The sequence below is a fragment of the Halichoerus grypus genome, chromosome 10, assembly GCF_964656455.1.
Source record: "Halichoerus grypus chromosome 10, mHalGry1.hap1.1, whole genome shotgun sequence".
Classification (NCBI taxonomy): domain Eukaryota; kingdom Metazoa; phylum Chordata; class Mammalia; order Carnivora; family Phocidae; genus Halichoerus; species Halichoerus grypus.
This window is the reverse complement of record NC_135721.1, coordinates 114,171,411-114,189,588: the sequence shown is the minus strand read 5'-3', so window position 1 is coordinate 114,189,588 and position 18,178 is coordinate 114,171,411. Positions and strand designations below refer to the sequence as shown.

Below are 18,178 nucleotides of genomic sequence, written 5' to 3'. Positions count from 1 at the left end.
ACTCAACTGACTGAGCCACCCAGGTGCCCCTTTATTTATTTATTTTAGAGAGAGAGAGCGAGAGCAAGCAGGGGGAGGGGCAGAAGAAGAGGGAGAAGGAAAGAGAGAATCCCAAGCAGACTCCCTGCTGAATGCGGAACCCGGAGAGGGGCTTGATCTCACAACCCTGAGATCATGACCTGAGCCAAAACCGAGAGTCGGATGCTTACCTGACTGAGCCACCCAGGCGCGCCAACTTGGGTTAAGTTTTAGAAGAATCCCTGTGGCTGCCACGTGGAAAATGCACTGGAGGGGGCAGAATGGAAGCTGGGAGGCTGGTACAGTCATGCAGGAGAGATGGTGGAGGTGGGTGGAGGCAGCAGATGGAGAAGAAAGGCCACATTTGCATTGGAAGACACATGGGTGGTAAAATTAACTGGGCTTAGTGCTTGCCAGATGGGGAGGGTGAGGGAGGTGTCCAGGATGAATGGATGAATGGGAGGTTTGGAGCTTGTGTCTGGGCGAGCAGTGGGACTAAGGGTGGGAGTGCAACACGGGGAGGCTGGAGCAAGATGCTGAGTTGAGTGCAAATTGTGTGGGGGATGGATAGGGAGCTTGGGTAGGAATCTTGGGGAATTGTGGGTTTATAGTTCTGGGCTGGAAAATGGGAAACTGGGTGTCAACAGCAGCTCTCGTGGGTAGCTGAAGTTATGAGACAGTGTGTGGAGTGAGGAGCAAAGAGGACTAAGGGCCAGAGCTCCGAGTCTGTTGCGCAGGGAGGGGGAGTAAGCTGCCCAAGGTTACATGCAAGTGGGAATCGAACTGAGTGCCTGGGCCCTTGCTGCTCATGTCTCTTCCTCTGGATGGGACTCTGGCCCGTGGGTCAGGAGCCAGCTGTCTACCAGGAATAAGCAGGTCATGGATTGCCACACTAATCAAGTGACTCATTAATTCAGGTCACAGATGTTTATTGAACACCTACTACATGCCAGGCATTGCTTTATTTATTTTTTTTAAAGATTTTATTTATTTATTTGACAGAGAGAGACATAGTGAGAGAGGGAACACAAGCAGGGGGAGTGGGAGAGGGAGAAGCAGGCTTCCCGCTGAGCAGGGAGCTCGATGTGGGACTCTTATCCCAGGACCCTGGGATCATGACCTGAGCCGAAGGCAGACGCCTAACGACTGAGCCACCCAGGCGCCCCCAGGCATTGCTTTAATTGCTGAGAATAGAGTGGTGAACAAATTAGACAAAAATTTATATCCTAGATGATATTTTGGTGAAAAAGACAATCAAAAACCAAGTGAAACAAATAAAGAATAAGTATAATTTCTGGTATCATGATGAAAAGTAAGGCTAGTGAGTGCCTATTTTAGACAGGGAAGGCTTCTCAGAGGAGACGTTTGAGCAAAATCTGAAGGAAGTGAGGGAGTGAGCCACGCAGGCCATCAGGGAAGAGCGCACTTGACAGAGGGAACAGCATGTACAGACGTGCTGAGGCAAGAATGTACCCGGTATGTTTGAAGACAGCAGTATGGCCGGAGCTGAGGGAGCAAGGGGGTAGGGTGGCAGGAGGTGGGCTCCTGTGAGGCTATCAGGGCACAGCTGGAAGTCCTGTTCGCTGATGAGGTAGTAAAGGAGTCACAGGGTCCCTTCCCAGGTCAGCACCCCCTTGGCCCTCTGTCTGAGACACTGTCTGAGACTTCACACTTAGCCCTCTCCCCCCTGCCCCGCCCCTAGGCTGGTGTACTCAGGCCCCTCCAAGGGTGCGGTGCCCTACGATGCAGAGCTCTCTTTTGCCCTGCGCACGGGCACACGTCATGGTGTGGACTCTCGCCTGTTCAGTGTGGAGTCGCCACAAGAGCTGGCCGCCTGGACCCGCCAACTGGTGGATGGCTGTCACCGGGCTGCTGAGGGTGTGCAGGAAGTGTCTACAGGTGGGCTGGCTGGGTCTGGGGGTGCCTCTGTGGTGATGAGCCTCTCACCCCCAGAGGCATTCAAACTTCCCTCTTCAGGGTGCTTCAGGAGGGGGCTATAAAGTGGGCTTTAGGGTCCCTAAGAACTCTCTCTTTTGGGTGTGCAGGTGCCCCAGCACGTAGTAAGTCCCTTTTCCCTGGGTTTACTTGCTCTGGCTTCGTGATTCCACTGCGGCGGGGGTGGGGGGGTGGGGGGTGGGGGCAGATGTGAGAGATGCCTTTTGGAGTACGGTTGCCAGATAAAATATAGGACACCCACTTAAATGTGGATTTCAGATAAACAAAGAATACTTTTTTAGTGTAAGTATGTCCAAATTATCCATTGCTTATCTGAAATTCACATTTAACTGGGCAATTCTACCGGTCTCTAAGGTCTCCAAGGGCCATGCTCGGTGGGTCTACTGATACCTTTATAGGGAGTGAGGGAGTGGGCCTTCTGAACATGGCAGAGTTTCAGCTTTCCCTTTCCACTTTTGGTGTTGCTGGAAGTGGGACTAGAAGTGGGGCATAGTTTCTCTGAGCGCCCGTTTTTCTGTATTTGAGGGTGGGGGCAACTCGATGCAGGGTGAATGTACAGATGGCACACCGGGCAGTGAGCTTCCCATCCCGAGTGGTATTCAAGCCCTCTTCGTGGAGTTGCTGGCGAGGGTCGGACACGGGGCTCGTGGTCTCTGAGGTGCCAGCCGTCCCTGTCCCCCTGCCCCGCCCCCGCAGCCTGCACGTGGAACGGCCGTCCCTGCAGCCTCTCCGTGCACATCGACAAGGGCTTCACGCTGTGGGCGGTGGAGCCCGGCGCCGCCCGAGCCGTGCTGCTTCGACAGCCCTTTGAGAAGCTGCAGATGTCCTCGGATGATGGTGCCAGCCTCCTCTTCCTGGACTTCGGGGGTGCTGAAGGAGAGATTGTGAGTGCAGGGGGTGGGGGGCCATGTTGTCCTGGAGGCCAGGCTGGATGGGGCTCCTGACCCTTCTCTCATCCACCCTGCAGGAGCTGGACCTGCATTCGTGCCCCAAAACCATGGTCTTCATCATCCACTCCTTCCTCTCGGCCAAAGTCACCCGCCTGGGGCTTTTGGCCTAGAGGTCACCGGGTGCACTCGCCCTGAAGAGAGGGTGTCTGCCACATGGCCCGACCTGGCCCTCCACTGACTGCCTGCTCACCACTGGGCTGAGGGAAGGGAGCGGAAAGGAATAAGAGTGCAGAGTCCCAGCCTTTAAGGGAGGCTGGGGATAGTCTTGGGACTGGGACCCAGACTTAGGACACAGTGGATCCTGCCTGTGATGGGGTAACCTCCCAGCTGCCCCACCATTCCCCCACCAGTGCCTTTTGCAGAGAGATATTTTGTGTACACAAAAGCCATTCTGAGCCTGGGACCTGCCCCTGTGGGGATCCTGACCCCAGACCACAACTGCCAGGCCTCCTGAAGGCCCCTAAGCCACCCTCAGAGGCCTCATCTGAAGCTGGAGTTCCCGGGGGTCCATGGCAAGAGAAAGAGGAGGAACCTTTCTGTTCATTTCTCCCCTCAGCTCCACCACCTGGGGCATCAGTTTTCCTCTTCATCCTCTCTCCTCCTTCCTCTTGGATAAATAAATGGCCTGTGAGCGCATAGGCAGCCTGGCCTAGTGTTGGTGGTTTGTGCCTTGGCCTCTGGATTCTTCGGTGGCCCCTGTAGTCCCAAGATGGACCAGACCCAGGACTGGGGCTCTTTTCCTGGAGAAGAGCAGACCTTTAACCACAGGGCCATAAAGAAAGTATATTTGTTATCTATTATTGTGTGACAAATTACCCCCAAATCTAACAGCTTAAACAACGAATGTTTATTATTTTTCAGGGTCTGTGGATCAGGAATATGTGAGAGGCTAAGCTGGGATGTTCTTGACTCAGGGTTTTTTATGAGGTTGCAATCAAGGTATTGGCTGGGGCTGCACTCATCTGAAAGCTTGACTGGGGCTAGAGGCTCTATTTCCAATATTGCTCACTCGTTTGGCTATTGGCAGGAAGCCCCAGTTCCCTACCCCATGGACCTAACCATAGGGCTGCTTGAGTGCGCTCGTGACAAGGCAGCTGGCTTCCCCCAGAGTGGGTGACACAGAAGAGAGAGCTGAGAGGAATCCACAATGCCTCTTATGAGCCAGTCTTGGATATCTCAGACTGTCAGTTCTGCTTTATTCTGTTCATTAGAAGGGAGTCACTAAGCTCAGCTGACACTCCAGGGGAGGGCAATTAGGCTCCATTTATTGAAGAAAGGAATGTCAGAGAATTTGTGGGCCTATTTAAAAAACATCATAGGGGCACCTGAGTGGCTCAGTCGTTAAGCGTCTGCCTTCGGCTCAAGTCATGATCCCAGGGTCCTGGGATCGAGCCCCGCATTGGGCTCCCTGCTCGGCGGGAAGCCCGCTTCTCTCTCTCCCACTCCCCCTGCTTGTGTTCCCTCTCTCACTGTGTCTCTCTGTGTCAAATAAATAAATAAAATCTTTAAAAAAAAATAAAAATAAAAAATAAAAAACATCATAGAGAGCCTCAGGCTCCTTTCCTGCAGGAGAGAGGACACTTGGAACATGCTTTGTGGAATGTTCTTTAGAAGCTGTAATGTGTTGGCTGGATGTGAGTATGCCACGTTTATAACTTTCTACTTGCTGGCGTTGTCCAGAAAATCAGTGACAACAGTAATGAGAGCTTATCATTGGAGAGTGCTTGCTGTCTGCCAGGTACTCTGCATACGTTTCTTCATTGAATCTTTTTTTTAAAGATTTTTATTTATTTATTTGAGAGAGAGAGAATAAGAGAGAGAGAGAGAATGAGAGAGAGAGAGAGAGAGCATGAGAGGGGTGAGGGTCAGAGGGAGAAGCAGACTCCCCGCCGAGCAGGGAGCCTGATGTGGGACTCGATCCCCGGACTCCAGGATCATGACCTGAGCTGAAGGCAGACGCTTAACCGACTGAGCCACCCAGGCGCCCTCTTCATTGGATCTTCACCACACACCTATGATCTCTATTTCACAGGTGCAGAAATTGGGGCTCAGAGAGGGAAAGTGACTTGCTCAAAGTCACACAGCTCTGAGGTGTCTGAGCTTGGATTCAAATAAGGTCTTTCTCACTTCCGAGCCATGTGCACCTTGGAGACATCCTGGCCCTGCACTATCCATTAGAAATGTAATGTGAACCACATGCGTAATTAAACATTTTCTAGTAGCCACATTTTATTATTATTATTTTTTTTTTTTTTTAAGATTTTATTTATTTGTGAGAGAGAGAATGAGAGACAGAGAGCATGAGAGGGAGGAGGGTCAGAGGGAGAAGCAGACTCCCTGCTGAGCAGGGAGCCTGATGTGGGACTCGATCCCGGGACTCCAGGATCATGACCTGAGCCGAAGGCAGTCGCTTAACCAACTGAGCCACCCAGGCGCCCCTAGTAGCCACATTTTAAAATGTAAAGAGGTGAGAATGATTTTATTTTTTAATGTTTATTTATTTTTAAAAATATTTATTTATTTGACAGAGGGAGAGAGAGCACAAGCAGGGGGAGCAGAAGTGGGAGAGGGAGAAGCAGGTTCCCTGCTAAGCAGGGAGCCCAATGCGGGGCTCCATCCCAGGACCCTGGGATCATGACCTGAGCCGAAGGCAGACACTTAATGACTGAGCCACCCAGGTGCCCCTTATTTTTTTAAAAGATTTTATTTATTTGAGAGACAGAGAGCGAGCTGGTGAGATAGAGAGTGAGTGGTAGGGAGAGGGAGAAGCAGACTCCCCGCCGAGCAGGGAGCCCAACGTAGGGCTGGATCCCAGGATCCTGGGATCATGACCTGAGTCCAAGGCAGACACTTAACCGACTGAGCCATCCAGGTGCCCTGAGAATACCTTTAATAATATATTTTATTTAACTCAATGTGTCAAAAATATCACTTCACATATTTAAAAAATCTATTGAGATGTTTTACTTTTTTTTAATACTGATTCTTTGAAATCTGGTGTGTATTTTATATCTACAGCACATCTCTATTTAGGTGCCAAATTTTCATTGGAAATTCTTTTTTTAAAAGATTTTATTTATTTATTTTTAGAGAGCGAGAGTGCACGCAGGGGGAGGAGCAGAGGGGGAGGGAGGAGAAGGGGAAAGAATCTCAGGTAGACTCCATGCTGAGCACATGGGGCTGGATCTCACAACCCTGAGATCATGACCTGAGCTGAAACCAAGAGTCAGGTGCTTAACGATTGAGCCACCCAGGCGTCCCAATTGGAAATTCTTGATTTATATTTATATTTCATATAATTTATAGTTGAAAAAAGTAGATTCACAGGCCCAAGTTGTTCCAAATGCACTACAATTTTCCAATAATTGAATTGTCAGTTTTTAAATTAAAATGAATTAAACTTAAATAAAATTTAGTTCCTCATTCACAGTAGCTGCATATCAAGTGCTCAGTAGCCACATGTGGCTGGTGGCTATTGTAGAACTAAGCAGTTCTAAGCAAGCCTTTGCATGAGGGAACTGAGGCCCTTGTTATGTGAAGTCACATAACAAGCCAGAGCCAGAGCTAGTTCTGGAAGCCTGGGGAGATGCAGGTGAGCAGAGATACTCCAGCCTTGCCTATGCGTCCATCCATCTGCCCATCCATCTGTCAATTCACTGTTCTAATATCTAGTGCATGCCTTCTCTGTGCTAGTTCTTGGGGCCAGGAGCTGATTTGCTGAGAACAAGACTGACAGGTCCCCATGCACAGGGAACTGAAATCCAGCAGATCTCCCACAATCATATGTGTGATACAGATTAAACAGACATGGAGATAGCAGAGGGCCCAGCGGGGACCTGACTTACTCTAGGGGTTTAGGGGAGGTTTCTCTCAGAAGGAGACATGGGAGCTAATATTCATCTAAAGGAGTATGCTAAAAATCAGCTCCTACTGCTGTAATGCTATGGGGGGGGGGCGCGGGAGCCCAACCCAACCCACAGCCACAAGCATTTATTTTCATGCTCCTGGGGCTGCATGTTGACTGCAGCTTGATCATTATAAGCTGGGCTTGGCTGGGTGGCTTTGCTGCAGGCTATGGGTTGGGCTCAAGTCTACTCTATGTTCTTTCTGGAGCCCAGGATGAAGGGACATCAGCTCTCAGGGCATGTTCTCTTCTCCTGACAAGTCACTGGAGTTCAAAGACAAGCAAATTGCACAAGCACAGTTACATCCTCTGTCTGCATTATGTCTTCTCTCATTCCATTGGCCAAAACAAGTCCTATAGCCGAGCCATTGGTGGAGAAAGGGCAGGGGAGGAATAATAGCTCAGTAACGGAACTATCACCAACCAGTAAGAGTTAGGTGGAAGGGGGAATGGCATCCCAGGTGAGAGAGCCTGGGGTGAGATGGATCAAAGGGGCTTCGAAACTCCTGGAATCTGAGGAGCGGGGTTTATTTTCATCATCTTCATTGTCCAAGACACATCACTGTTCAAGACTCTACAACATGGCAACTAAAAGTAGACCCTTGTGGTTGGAATGTGGTGAGATGTTATGGGGAGGGTGGTGGGAAATGGTCCCTGGTTCCCCATGTGGGCTGGTATGGGTGTGGGGCAGGATAGTAGGGGATGTTGGGCACAGCTGTTTGTGTGTGTGTGTGTTGGGGGTGCCAGCATAACAGAGAACATCCCTCATGCTGCCAGCTTCATTCTATGAGCAATCAGAATTGCAGCCTCCTGCCCTGCCCACAGAGGGGGAAGGTGACATCTCCCTATGGGGCTGCTAAGGGAAGGGCCAGATTTGAAAACCAGTTCTAAGAGCCCTAGAGACCTGGGTTCAAACCCTAACTTTTCCCTGACTCTCACATTGAAACCCTCTCACATTGGCTTCCTTTCAGCTCTAGAATTCCTCTCTCCTGTGACCCTAAGAGGACAAGACTGAGAGTAAAGAGGGAAGGGTCATGATGATACCATAAGCAGGACCTGAAATGGAGTTGGTATGCATGGAAGGACAGGGCCCGTGCTTGATGGTCACCAGGGAAGGAGAAGGGGCATTGTGACCCTTGGCAGTGTGGAAGGCATCCCCCTCCTCAACATAACTCATGTTGGTTGCAGGTGCTGCCACCATAGTGGGGCTCTGTGTGGCAGAGGTGCCCCCCCCCCATGGCCACATTAGGATAGGACATCTTCCCTTTGCAGTAAAAAACTTCACAGTAAACCTGAATATTTCTCCAACTGGAGTCTTTAGATCCCAGAGTGTCCAGGAACTTGTCTCTTGAGTTTAAGTGTTTTCCAGGAATTCTGAAATGTTGTACCCTCATGGTACTGATAATTACCCCAATTGATCAGATCACATTCTAGGTTATCTGGAAAAGCCACAGTAAAAATTAAGAACCATAATATAGTTTTTGGCCTTTGTATTTTTGACTGAATCGGCACCCAGCAGTTATCTAAGAAGAGAGTGTGAGCTTAATTCCAGTGTCTCAAACTCCTGAAATCCAGGTTTGTTTCCATCATCTTCACTGCCCCAAGACAGCACAACGGTCCTGGACTCAACGATCTTTGGGCAACTGCCACAGCCTCCTAAATGCTCTCCTTATTTGTCTCTGCATCCTCTTACCCCCAATGCAGTGCATTCTCCACACAGCAGCCACTTTATAGGCAAAGAAACTGGGAATCAGCAGGGGTGATTCACTTGGCCTTGGCTATCATGGTGTCAGAGCCTCAATGGGAACCCAGCCAGTCTGACTTTCACTTAGTCAGTCAGTGGTAAAAATAGCGCTGTGGGGTCAGACCAGCCTGTGGGTGGATCCCAGTTCTGCCATGCACTAGTGCCAGCTTCAGCATGTGACCACCTTTTGTATTTTCAGTTTTCTTGCCTTCAAGTGGGCCAATAATAACCTCATAGAGTTCTTTTTTTTTTTTTTTTTTTTTTAAAGATTTTATTTATTTATTTGACAGAGAGAGACACAGCGAGAGAGGGAACATAAGCAAGGGGAGTGAGAGAGGGAGAAGCAGGCTCCCCGCAGAGCAGGGAGCCCGATGCGGGGCTCGATCCCAGGTCCCTGGGACCATGACCTGAGCCGAAGGCAGACGCTTAACGACTGAGCCACCCAGGCGCCCCAACCTCATAGAGTTCTAATGAGGAGTCAAAGAAGTCATTGCAGCAGGGCCCCCAGAGTCTTACTGACTCAGAGTGCTGGGGCCAGTGTCCACATCTTACTGACACACGGGCTTTCTTCCAAACCACAGACCTCCGTGCACAGACAGAGCAGAAGTGCTGAGGAACTAATACACATAGGAGCGTCTTTCCACCCTGACTGCTAACATAGAACTACTCTAGCTTCCTCTCCTCTTGGATGAAATAATTCTGGGGTGTGTGTACTACACTGTTTCCTGGAACTCCCCAACAGAATTAAGACCCAGATGCCCACCATGGTAACATTTTTTTTTTTTTTAAGATTATTTATTTGAGAGAGAGGGAGAGAGAGAGCATGAGTGCGGGGAGGCAGAGGGAGAAGGAGAAGCAGACAGCCCGCTGAGCAGGGAGCCCAACGTAGGGCTCCATCCCAGGACCCTGAGATCATGACCCGAGCAGAAGTCAGAGGCTTGACCGACTGAGCCACCCAAGGGTCCCAAACAAATTCTCTTAGGCTCCCTATGGGAAATAGTCTGTAGGAGACAAGGGGGGCAGAAACAAGGAAACCACTTCGCGGGCTATCGCAGTAGTGTCGGATGAGATGAAGGTGGCCTGGGCCAGAGTTATAGCACGGGAAGTGGATAAATTTGAGACATTTTGGAGTTAGAGCTGACAGGACTTGCTGACAGGTTGTAGAGTTTGAGGGAGAGGAAAAAAAAAAAAAGACTCCTCCATTTCTCCTAGTGTTGGGAGGATGGTTGGGTCATTTACTGAGATGGTCTAGACTGGGAAGGAACAGGTTTTGGGTGAGGATGTGAGCATGGAAATGAAGAGTTCTGTATTAAGTTAGGGTCAGTCATTAGATACCCAAGAGGAGGTGCCCCTTATGCAACCGAACCATGGGTCTGTAACTCCCACCCCGGGGGCTGCGGGGTCCAGGCTGGAACAGGGAATGGGAAGTCTTTAAGCTACAGCTCAGCACTGTCCAGTAGAAAGAGGACGTGAGTCACGTATGCCATTTAAAATTTCCCAGTAGCCGCATTAAAAAAGTAAAAAGAAACAGGTGAAACCAATTTAAATTATATTCATTTAACCCAGTATATCCTCAATATTGTTTCAACACGTAATCAATATAAACATGATTGATGAGCTATTCCGCACTCTTTCTTCGACATCCGGTGTGTATTTTACGTGTAAAGCACATCAGTTCGCACTCACTCCTTTCCAAGCACTCGGTTGCCACAGGACCGCTAGCGGCGACCACTCAGGTCAGCGTAGCAGCGGTTTCACAAAGCCGGGAACCGGTACCCACCCGGACCGTACTGGGGGAAGCACTTCCGCTGGGACGTCCCGGACGGAAGCCGTGGCGGAACGGAAGTCGCTCGTGTGCCCGCGCGGCGGCGGAACGCTGAGGCGGCATCCCGGCTGGCTGAGGCGAGCTTCCGTTGCCGGATGCTGGGCGCTCGGGCTGCGGGAGGTAAGCGGCGCGGCGGGCGGAGGCGATCCGTGCCTGGGGCCGGAGGGCGGCGGAGCCCCGCAAGTGCTTGGAGGGGAGGATGTCGCGGGCCCTGGAGTCGTTCTGCCGGGGTTCGCGCCCCAGCCCCGCTGCCTACTCGCCTATGACCTTGGGCACGTCACCCCCCTTGTCGCCCCGAGCCTTAGCCTCGTCACCCGTCAAGTGGGGGTGATAGAACCTGCTTGACGATGTTGCCGTGAGGATTAAATACCGTAATCCATGGGAAGCGCTAAGCATCGCGCCTGAAGCATTGTAGCCACCCCAACAAAATGTTTGGGATGTTTTATCGCTTAGGTTTACTTCTGTTGAGATGAGGCTGCTGTCTCGTCGGTATTACGGACTACCAAGTTTTGAGGCACGCCCCCCCCCCCCCCCCGTGGCTCCTACGTTGTGTAATGCAAACATTTTATTTGCATTATCACATTTGATCCTCACAGCAGACACAGAGATAGGTACTATCCCCATTTTACTTATGGAGAAATGGAAGCTCCCCGAATTTAAGAAGTTCCCCAGGTGCCCAGTGTTACCGGGCTAGGCAGCAGTTGGGGCCGACTGTGATTCCAGAGTCCATGTTCTTAACAGGAGTGCTCTATGTCTCCCGTGAAAAGAGAGTGCGGGCTGCAAGTGTGCCGTTACTGAAGACTTAGTGTACGCCGGGTTGGGTTTTTAATATCTTCTTTAATTCTCACACTGCCTCTGGGACATAGGTACTACCTTTATCTTTATTTTACAGATGTGGAATTGGCAGCTCAGAGATAGGAATTTGACTTGCCCAAGGTCACACAGCAAGCAAGGAGCAGAAAAGGGTGACTTTATTCATTCATTCATTCATTTATTTATTTATGGTTCTATTTATTTATTTATTTGACAGAGAGAGGCACAGCTAGAGAGGGAACACAAGCAGGGGGAGTGGGAGAGGGAGAAGCAGGCTTCCCGCCGAGCAGGGAGCCCGATGCGGGGCTCGATCCCAGGATCCTGGGACCATGACCCGAGCCGAAGGCAGACGCTCAATGACTGAGCCACCCAGGCGCCCGGAAGAGGGTGACTTTAAAGCTCACATTTAAAGGTCTGCTGTTCTCTGATACTTGAATGTAGGTTAGCATTGCTCCTGCCTAAAGTGCTGGTAGCATATACAGCAGGTGATCGAGTTAGAGGGGTAAAAGGCTACATGTGCTCATTTTACATGTACAGCACCTACCATGAGCCAGTCACTGAATGAGAGATGCTGAAGATGTAGAAATGGATGAGATTTATTCCCTGCTTTTAGGGACCTCCCAGCCTGTAAGGGATGGCAGAAGTGTAAGTAGTAATTAACAGCCAAGTGTGATGAGTCTTGAGATGGGGATTAGAAGGAGGCTTTGGGAACCTACAGGAGGACCCCAGCCTAGACTTTGAGAATGGTGGCCAGGACAGGCTTCTAGGAGGAAGCAGAGACCTAAAAGCATAGGAGTTGGCTGAGTCAGAGAGAAGATACACCGGCCAGAGGGAACAGAGTGTATAAAAGCCTAGAAGCTAGTGAAGATCAGTACAAAAATGGTATGACTAGAATGGGGCAGTCAGGCTGGAGATCCTGAGGTCCGTTAAGGATGTGTGGTGGGAAGTGTGTCTCCATCGCTTGTACTTTGAGTCACCTAGGTTCCTTCCTGGGAGGCAACCACTGTTTCTTACGCATTCTAGAGATACTGTGTTCATTTACAAGTATGTACGTTAATATTCCTGTGCTCCTTCCCCTGCAGATTAAAGTGTAGCATACTATAGATAGTATTGGGCACTTTGCTTTCTTGTTTTTGTCATGTATGGATACAGCCTTACTTTCTAACAGTTGCATTTTATCCCATTGCATGGATGTACCACGACTTATTTAACTAGTCCCCTTGTGATGACATTTAAATCTTTTCCATTCCTTTGCTGTTAGAAACACTGTGGCATTGAGTAGCGTTACACATGGGTCATTTTGTACATGTAAGACTGTCTGGAAGATAAATATCTTAGGAATGGAACGGCTTGGTGAAAGGGTTTGTGTGTTTGTAATTTTGATGGAAAGTGGCAAATTGCCCTCTATAAAGGTTGTGCTCTTTTCCATCCCCCAGCTACGTGTGACAGGGTCTGGGTAGAAAGTTTGAAGACAGTAATTCGAGATTCTTGGAGGGTAGGAGTCACTGCTCAGACATATGGTGCCCCATGTTAGATACTTTCCATTTGAAGGAACTCAAAGGAAGATGCTCTCAGATAGTAAGTGGTTTCCATAGTAGTGGGAGGCAACGTAGCAAGGCGGCTAGGAACATGGGCTTTATGGTCATATAGACCTTCATTTGAGTCCTGACTCTGTTGCTTAGGTGGGAGCTTAGGTAAGTTCCTCAGCCTCTCTCTGTCTATTTCCTCATCTCTGAGTGGGGGTAATAGTACTGTCTGTTGTCTTTTTGCTGAGGATTGCTGTAAAGATTTAATGCTCTTGAAACTGTTGCTGGCACAAGGTGCTTCTTTGTTACTTTGTCACACCATCTCATCTCATCTCTACCACCCCTTTGTTTTGAAAACTACCTGGATTTGTATCTTACCTCTGGCACTCCTTGGTGTGATCTTGGGCAAGTTGCCACAGTTTTTGTTTTTGTTTTTGTTTTTTTGTGTTTTTTTTTTTTTACTTGTAAAATAGGGATAATATTATCTTCTTCATGGGTTTTTGTGTATTAAATGTATTAATACACTGGAAGTACTTATAGCATTGCCCTGTATGTGGTGTTCAATAAATGTTGGTGATACCTGTTATTCTTTTGCAGACTTTGGGCTTTGATTTAGTGCCATGCATCCTTTGCAGTGTGTCCTGCAAACACAGAGGTGGGGGCCCTTGGCTTCTGTGTCCTGGCTGCTGCTCAGGACCTGCAGGGCACATAGTAGTGTCCCCAGCACTGCATGTCCCAGTTCAGAGAGGCAGCAGGAAGATGGAGTTCAGAAGGATTTCAGCTCTAGGCTGGCCAGTGGGCCGACTTTTCAGCATTTTTTAAGAAGTGCTTCAGCTCCTCAAGAGAAGCCAGACATGGAGGACCCACCCCCCTATCTTACAGTGGATGAACTTTTAGGGAGGCAAAGAAAAGGTTGGTTTTACTTTTCTTCTTTTTTCAGACTTCCTGCTTTGTTCCTTTCCAGCATCCACAGCCTGATTCATAATTATTATTTTATTGCAGACCCAGCTTTGGAAGGCTAATAGTGTGGGAAGCCTGCTAGGTTATGGAATTGTCAGACTTCATCAAGTAACATTAATATAAAGAAACTTGTGGGTGCCTGGCTGGCTCAGTCTGTGGAGTGTGCAACTCTTGATCTCAGGGTTGTGAGTTCGAGCCCCATGTTGGGTATAGAGATTACTTAAAAATAAAATATTAAAAAAAAAAAAAGAAACTTGGGGTGCCTGGGTGGCTCAGGCAGTTAAGTGTCTGACTTTGGCTCAGTTCATGATCTCAGGGTCCTGGGATCAAGCCCGGCGTCAGGCTCTTTTTTTTAAGATTTTATTTATTTGTCAGAGAGAGAGAGACAGAGCACAAGCAGGGGGAGAGGCAGGAAGAGGCAGAGGGAGAAGCAGGCTCCCCGCTGAGCAAGGAGCCCGATGTGGGACTTGATCCCAGGATCCCGGGACCATGACCTGAGCTGAAGGCAGCCGCTTAACTGACTGAGCCACCCAGGTGTCCCCTGGCGTCAGGCTCTTTGCTCAGCGGGGAGTTTGCTTCTCCCTCTCCCTCTGCCCCTTCCCCACTTGTGCATGCTTGTATCCTCTCTCTCAAACAAGTAAATAAAATCTTAAAAAAAAGAAACTTATACTTTTGGTCCATGTGACTAGGGTGGGTAGAAGTCCTGGGGAGTCTTCTCTTTGGTTATCTTTGGAAACCCTATAATCTCTGTTCTAATTTTTAGATCATCTTAAATCATAAGACAGCTTTCACAATTGGTGATGTAGAAATTCATTCTTTATGCTTTTTTTTTTTTTTAAAGATTTTATTTATTTGAGAGAGAGAGAATGAGAGAGAGAAAGCACACGAGAGGGGGGAGGGTCAGAGGGAGAAGCAGACTCCCTGCCCAGCAGGGAGCCCGACGCGGGACTCGATCCAGGGACTCCAGGATCATGACCTGAGCCAAAGGCAGTCGCTTAACCAACTGAACCACCCAGGTGCCCCTCATTCTTTATGCTTAAACAGATTTTTTTCCTCCTTTTTCTTTTTTTAAATTTTTTTTTAAAGATTTTATTTATTTGTCAGAGAGAGAGAGTGAGAGCGAGCGAGCACAAGCAGGGGGGAGTGGCAGGCAGAAGTGAGGGGGGAGAGGGGCAGAGGGAGAGGGAGAAGCAGACTCCCCACTGAGCAGGGAGTCCGATGTGGGGCTCCATCCCAGGCTCCATTCCAGGACCCCGAGACTATGACCCGCGTGGAAGGTGGACACTTAACTGACTGAGGCACCCAGGTGCCCCCCTTTTTTTTTTAAAGGTTTATTTATTTATTAGAGAGAGCATATGCATGCGCATGTGAGCTGGTGGAGGGGCAGAGGGAGAGAATCTTTAAGCAGACTCCCTGCTGAGTGTAGAGCCCCTTGCAGGGCTCCATTTCATGACCCTGAAATCATGACCTGAGCCCAAATGAAGAGTTGGGTCGCTTAACCTGCTGAGCCACCCAGGTGCCCCTTTGTAATTAAATTTTTATTTTTTTTTATTTTTTAATTTATTTTATTTTTTTTTAAGATTTTATTTATTTGTCAGAAAGAAAGAGAGAGCACAAGCAGGGGGAACAGTAGGCAGAGGGAGAAACAGGCTCCTTACTGAGCAGGGAGCCCAATGTGGGACTTGATCCCAGGACCCTGGGATCATGACCTGAGCGAAGGCAGCCGCTTAATCAACTGAGCCACCCAGGCGTCCCTGTAATTAAATTTTTAAAAATTGGTATAAAATACTGCATTGTGCTGTACTATGAGGTACATGTCCCCTATAGTTGGACATTAAATTGTTTCAAAAGTTTTATAAGTAATGCTATAATACGTATCTTCACATATACACACACGCATATACATAACCACTGAGCCACCCAGGCGCCCCTTGTTTTTATTTTTAGACAAGGAAAGTGAGCCAAGGAAGGTTTAAGAATACCCTGATGTTTCTTTTATAAATTACTGCTGTTTTATGTTGGTTTTCATATGATTTTTTGTCATTAAATTTTAACTTCATTTGGACTTTATTTGGGTCTGTTGATTAAAATGTGTTGGAGAGGAGTTGATGTAGGAATTTAGTTTCAAAGGGCTTGCCAGAGTATGAAATTGATGTTCTTAAAACTTCATGCAGATGTGTTTTACATCATAATACAGCCATGCTTTCTTTCTTTTTTTTTAAAGATTGTATTTATTTATTTAATTGATAGAGACACACACAGCGAGAGAGGGAACACAAGCAGGGGGAGTGGGAGAGGGAGAAGCAGGCTTCCCGCGGAGCAGGGAGCCCGATGCGGGGCTCGATCCCAGGACCCTGGGATCATGACCTGAGCCGAAGGCAGTCGCTTAACCGACTGAGCCACCCAGGCGCCCCTCTTTCTTTTTTTTTAAGATTTTTTTTTTTTTTTAAGATTTTATTTTTAGGGGCACCTGGGTGGCTCAGTCGGTTAAGCGTCTGCCTTCAGCTCAGGTCATGATCCCACGGTCCTGGGATCGAGCTCCACGTTGGGCTCTCTGCTCATGGGGAGTCTGCCTCTCCCTCTCCCTCTGCCTGCCTCTCTGCCTACTTGTGCTCTCTTTCTCTGTCAAATAAATAAATAAAATCTTAAAAAAAAAAAAAATTATTTTTAAGTAATCTCTGCGCCCAGCATGGGGCTTGAACTTAAAATCTGGAGATCAAGAGTTGCATGCTCTACCAACTGAGCCAGCTAGGCCCCCCAGTGCTTGCTTTCATTTAATATGTTTGTTTGAAGTTACTGTAGGAAGTTACCTCATTTTTATTTTATGGCTTTGTGTACCCTCTGGCCACTGCTGCTCCCTTCAGAGGTTGGAGAACCTCTTTGTGAGAAGGAGGGGTGCAATGTGTGGATTTAAATTTTCCCCCCAAGTTGATAATCAACACTATCAGCTAGTCCTCCCTTTTCTTCTTCTTTTTTTTTTTTTTTTAAAGATTTTATTTATTTATTTGAGACAGAGAGAATGAGAGAGAGCGAGTACATGAGAGGGGGGAGGGTGAGAGGGAGAAGCAGACTCCCTGCCGAGCAGGGAGCCCGATGCGGGACTCGATCCAGGGACTCCAGGATCATGACCTGAGCCGAAGGCAGTCGCTTAACCAACTGAGCCACCCAGGCGCCCTAGTCCTCCCTTTTCTAATTGTTTTTATAACACATCGCGTTCTCAGGTGCATGTTTCTCCTGTATTTTATTCTATTTGTTTTTTTAAAAGATTTTATTTATTTATTTGACAGAGAGAGACACAGCGAGAGAGGGAACACAAGCAGGGGGAGTGGGAGAGGGAGAAGCAGGTTTCCCTCGGAGCAGGGAACCCGATGCGGGGCTCGATCCCAGGACCCTGTGATCACGACCTGAGCCGAAGGCAAACGCTTAATGACTGAGCCACCCAAGCGCCCCTCTCCTGTTTTTTAAATGATATGGCCTATAATTATGTATGTGTATAATGTGGCATTTCTTTTGTTCTGAAAGGCTGTCATTAATTTGGGGGTAGACCTGGAACTTAATGGTGTCTTAGAATTGAGGCAACAGGGGATTTAGTGGATAACCAGTTGCCTCAGATGTTTCTAGGGCATTTGGGAAGGAGACCTTTTGAGACATGTGGCCCCTTTTAGTCTGCCTACTGTGGAATCCCCCTCTCATTGCAGTCTATCTGGAGACCTACGGCTGCCAGATGAATGTGAATGACACAGAGATAGCCTGGTCTATCTTACAGAAGAGTGGCTACTTGCGGACCAGGAACCTCCAAGAGGTACATGCATTTTCTCCTTCTATTGTTTTTTGGGCCTGGGTGAGACTCTGCATTTGTGCCAGTTTTTAGATGCAGCTTCAGAAATAGGGTATGGCCTGGTGAGAGTGAGTTCCCTTGAGTAAAGTGTGTAGCATGGAACTAAGGTGTATTTTTGTTCCAGTTATTTTTGAAACTTTTATGGTGGTGCTCACTTTTAGGCAAGGAACTAAGTTAAAAATGGGCTGGGAGGTGGAGGGGAATGGGGAGCTAGTGTTTAATGGGTACAGAGTTTTAGTTGGGGAACATGAAATGGTTCTGGAGCTTGAGGGTGGTGATGGTTGCACAACAATGTGAATGTACTTAATGCTACTGAACTGTACACTTAAAAATGGTTAAAATGGTAAGTTTTATGTTATGTATGTTTTACCAGAGTAATAAAAAAAGGGCAATGGATAGTGATTCTACAAGGCAGATTTCAAAGATCATAATTTTCCCTTGCTTTCCACTCAGGCTGATGTGATCCTCCTTGTCACATGTTCTATCAGGTGAGAGTTTGTTCTTTACCTAGAGAGTGAATATATTTAATGCCAGAGTTAACAGTGCCAAGCTGGCGGACCTGTGGAGATGAGTCAGTGGACTTGTGATTTTTACAACAGTGGAGATAGCAATGATAGAACTCGGTTGATGTTTGCTGAGCATGT

General features: G+C 48.2%; 2 protein-coding genes across 3 annotated transcripts in view; both read left to right on the top strand.

The window, feature by feature from the left end:
* Positions 1–3,566, top strand: part of SNTA1 (syntrophin alpha 1) — a 28,368-nt gene extending 24,802 nt beyond the window's left edge. Inside the window, exons 6-8 of the mRNA XM_036079481.2 lie at positions 1,721–1,917; positions 2,671–2,858; positions 2,942–3,566. Of these exons, the coding sequence (XP_035935374.1) occupies positions 1,721–1,917; positions 2,671–2,858; positions 2,942–3,034 (478 nt within the window). The 3' untranslated portion in view covers positions 3,035–3,566. The remainder of the gene's footprint in view (positions 1–1,720; positions 1,918–2,670; positions 2,859–2,941) is intronic.
* Positions 3,567–10,385: 6,819 nt separating this feature from the next.
* The window catches only part of CDK5RAP1 (CDK5RAP1 mitochondrial tRNA methylthiotransferase), a 36,932-nt gene continuing 29,139 nt past the window's right edge, over positions 10,386–18,178 (top strand). The window contains exons 1-5 of one of the 2 annotated variants that reach the window (XM_078057089.1): positions 10,404–10,517; positions 11,290–11,362; positions 13,334–13,648; positions 17,395–17,498; positions 17,988–18,022. In XM_078057089.1, the coding sequence (XP_077913215.1) occupies positions 13,357–13,648; positions 17,395–17,498; positions 17,988–18,022 (431 nt within the window). In that variant the 5' untranslated portion in view covers positions 10,404–10,517; positions 11,290–11,362; positions 13,334–13,356. Of the gene's footprint in view, positions 10,518–11,289; positions 11,363–13,333; positions 13,649–17,394; positions 17,499–17,987; positions 18,023–18,178 lie in introns of both variants that reach the window. The other variant, XM_078057088.1, reaches the window with a different exon arrangement.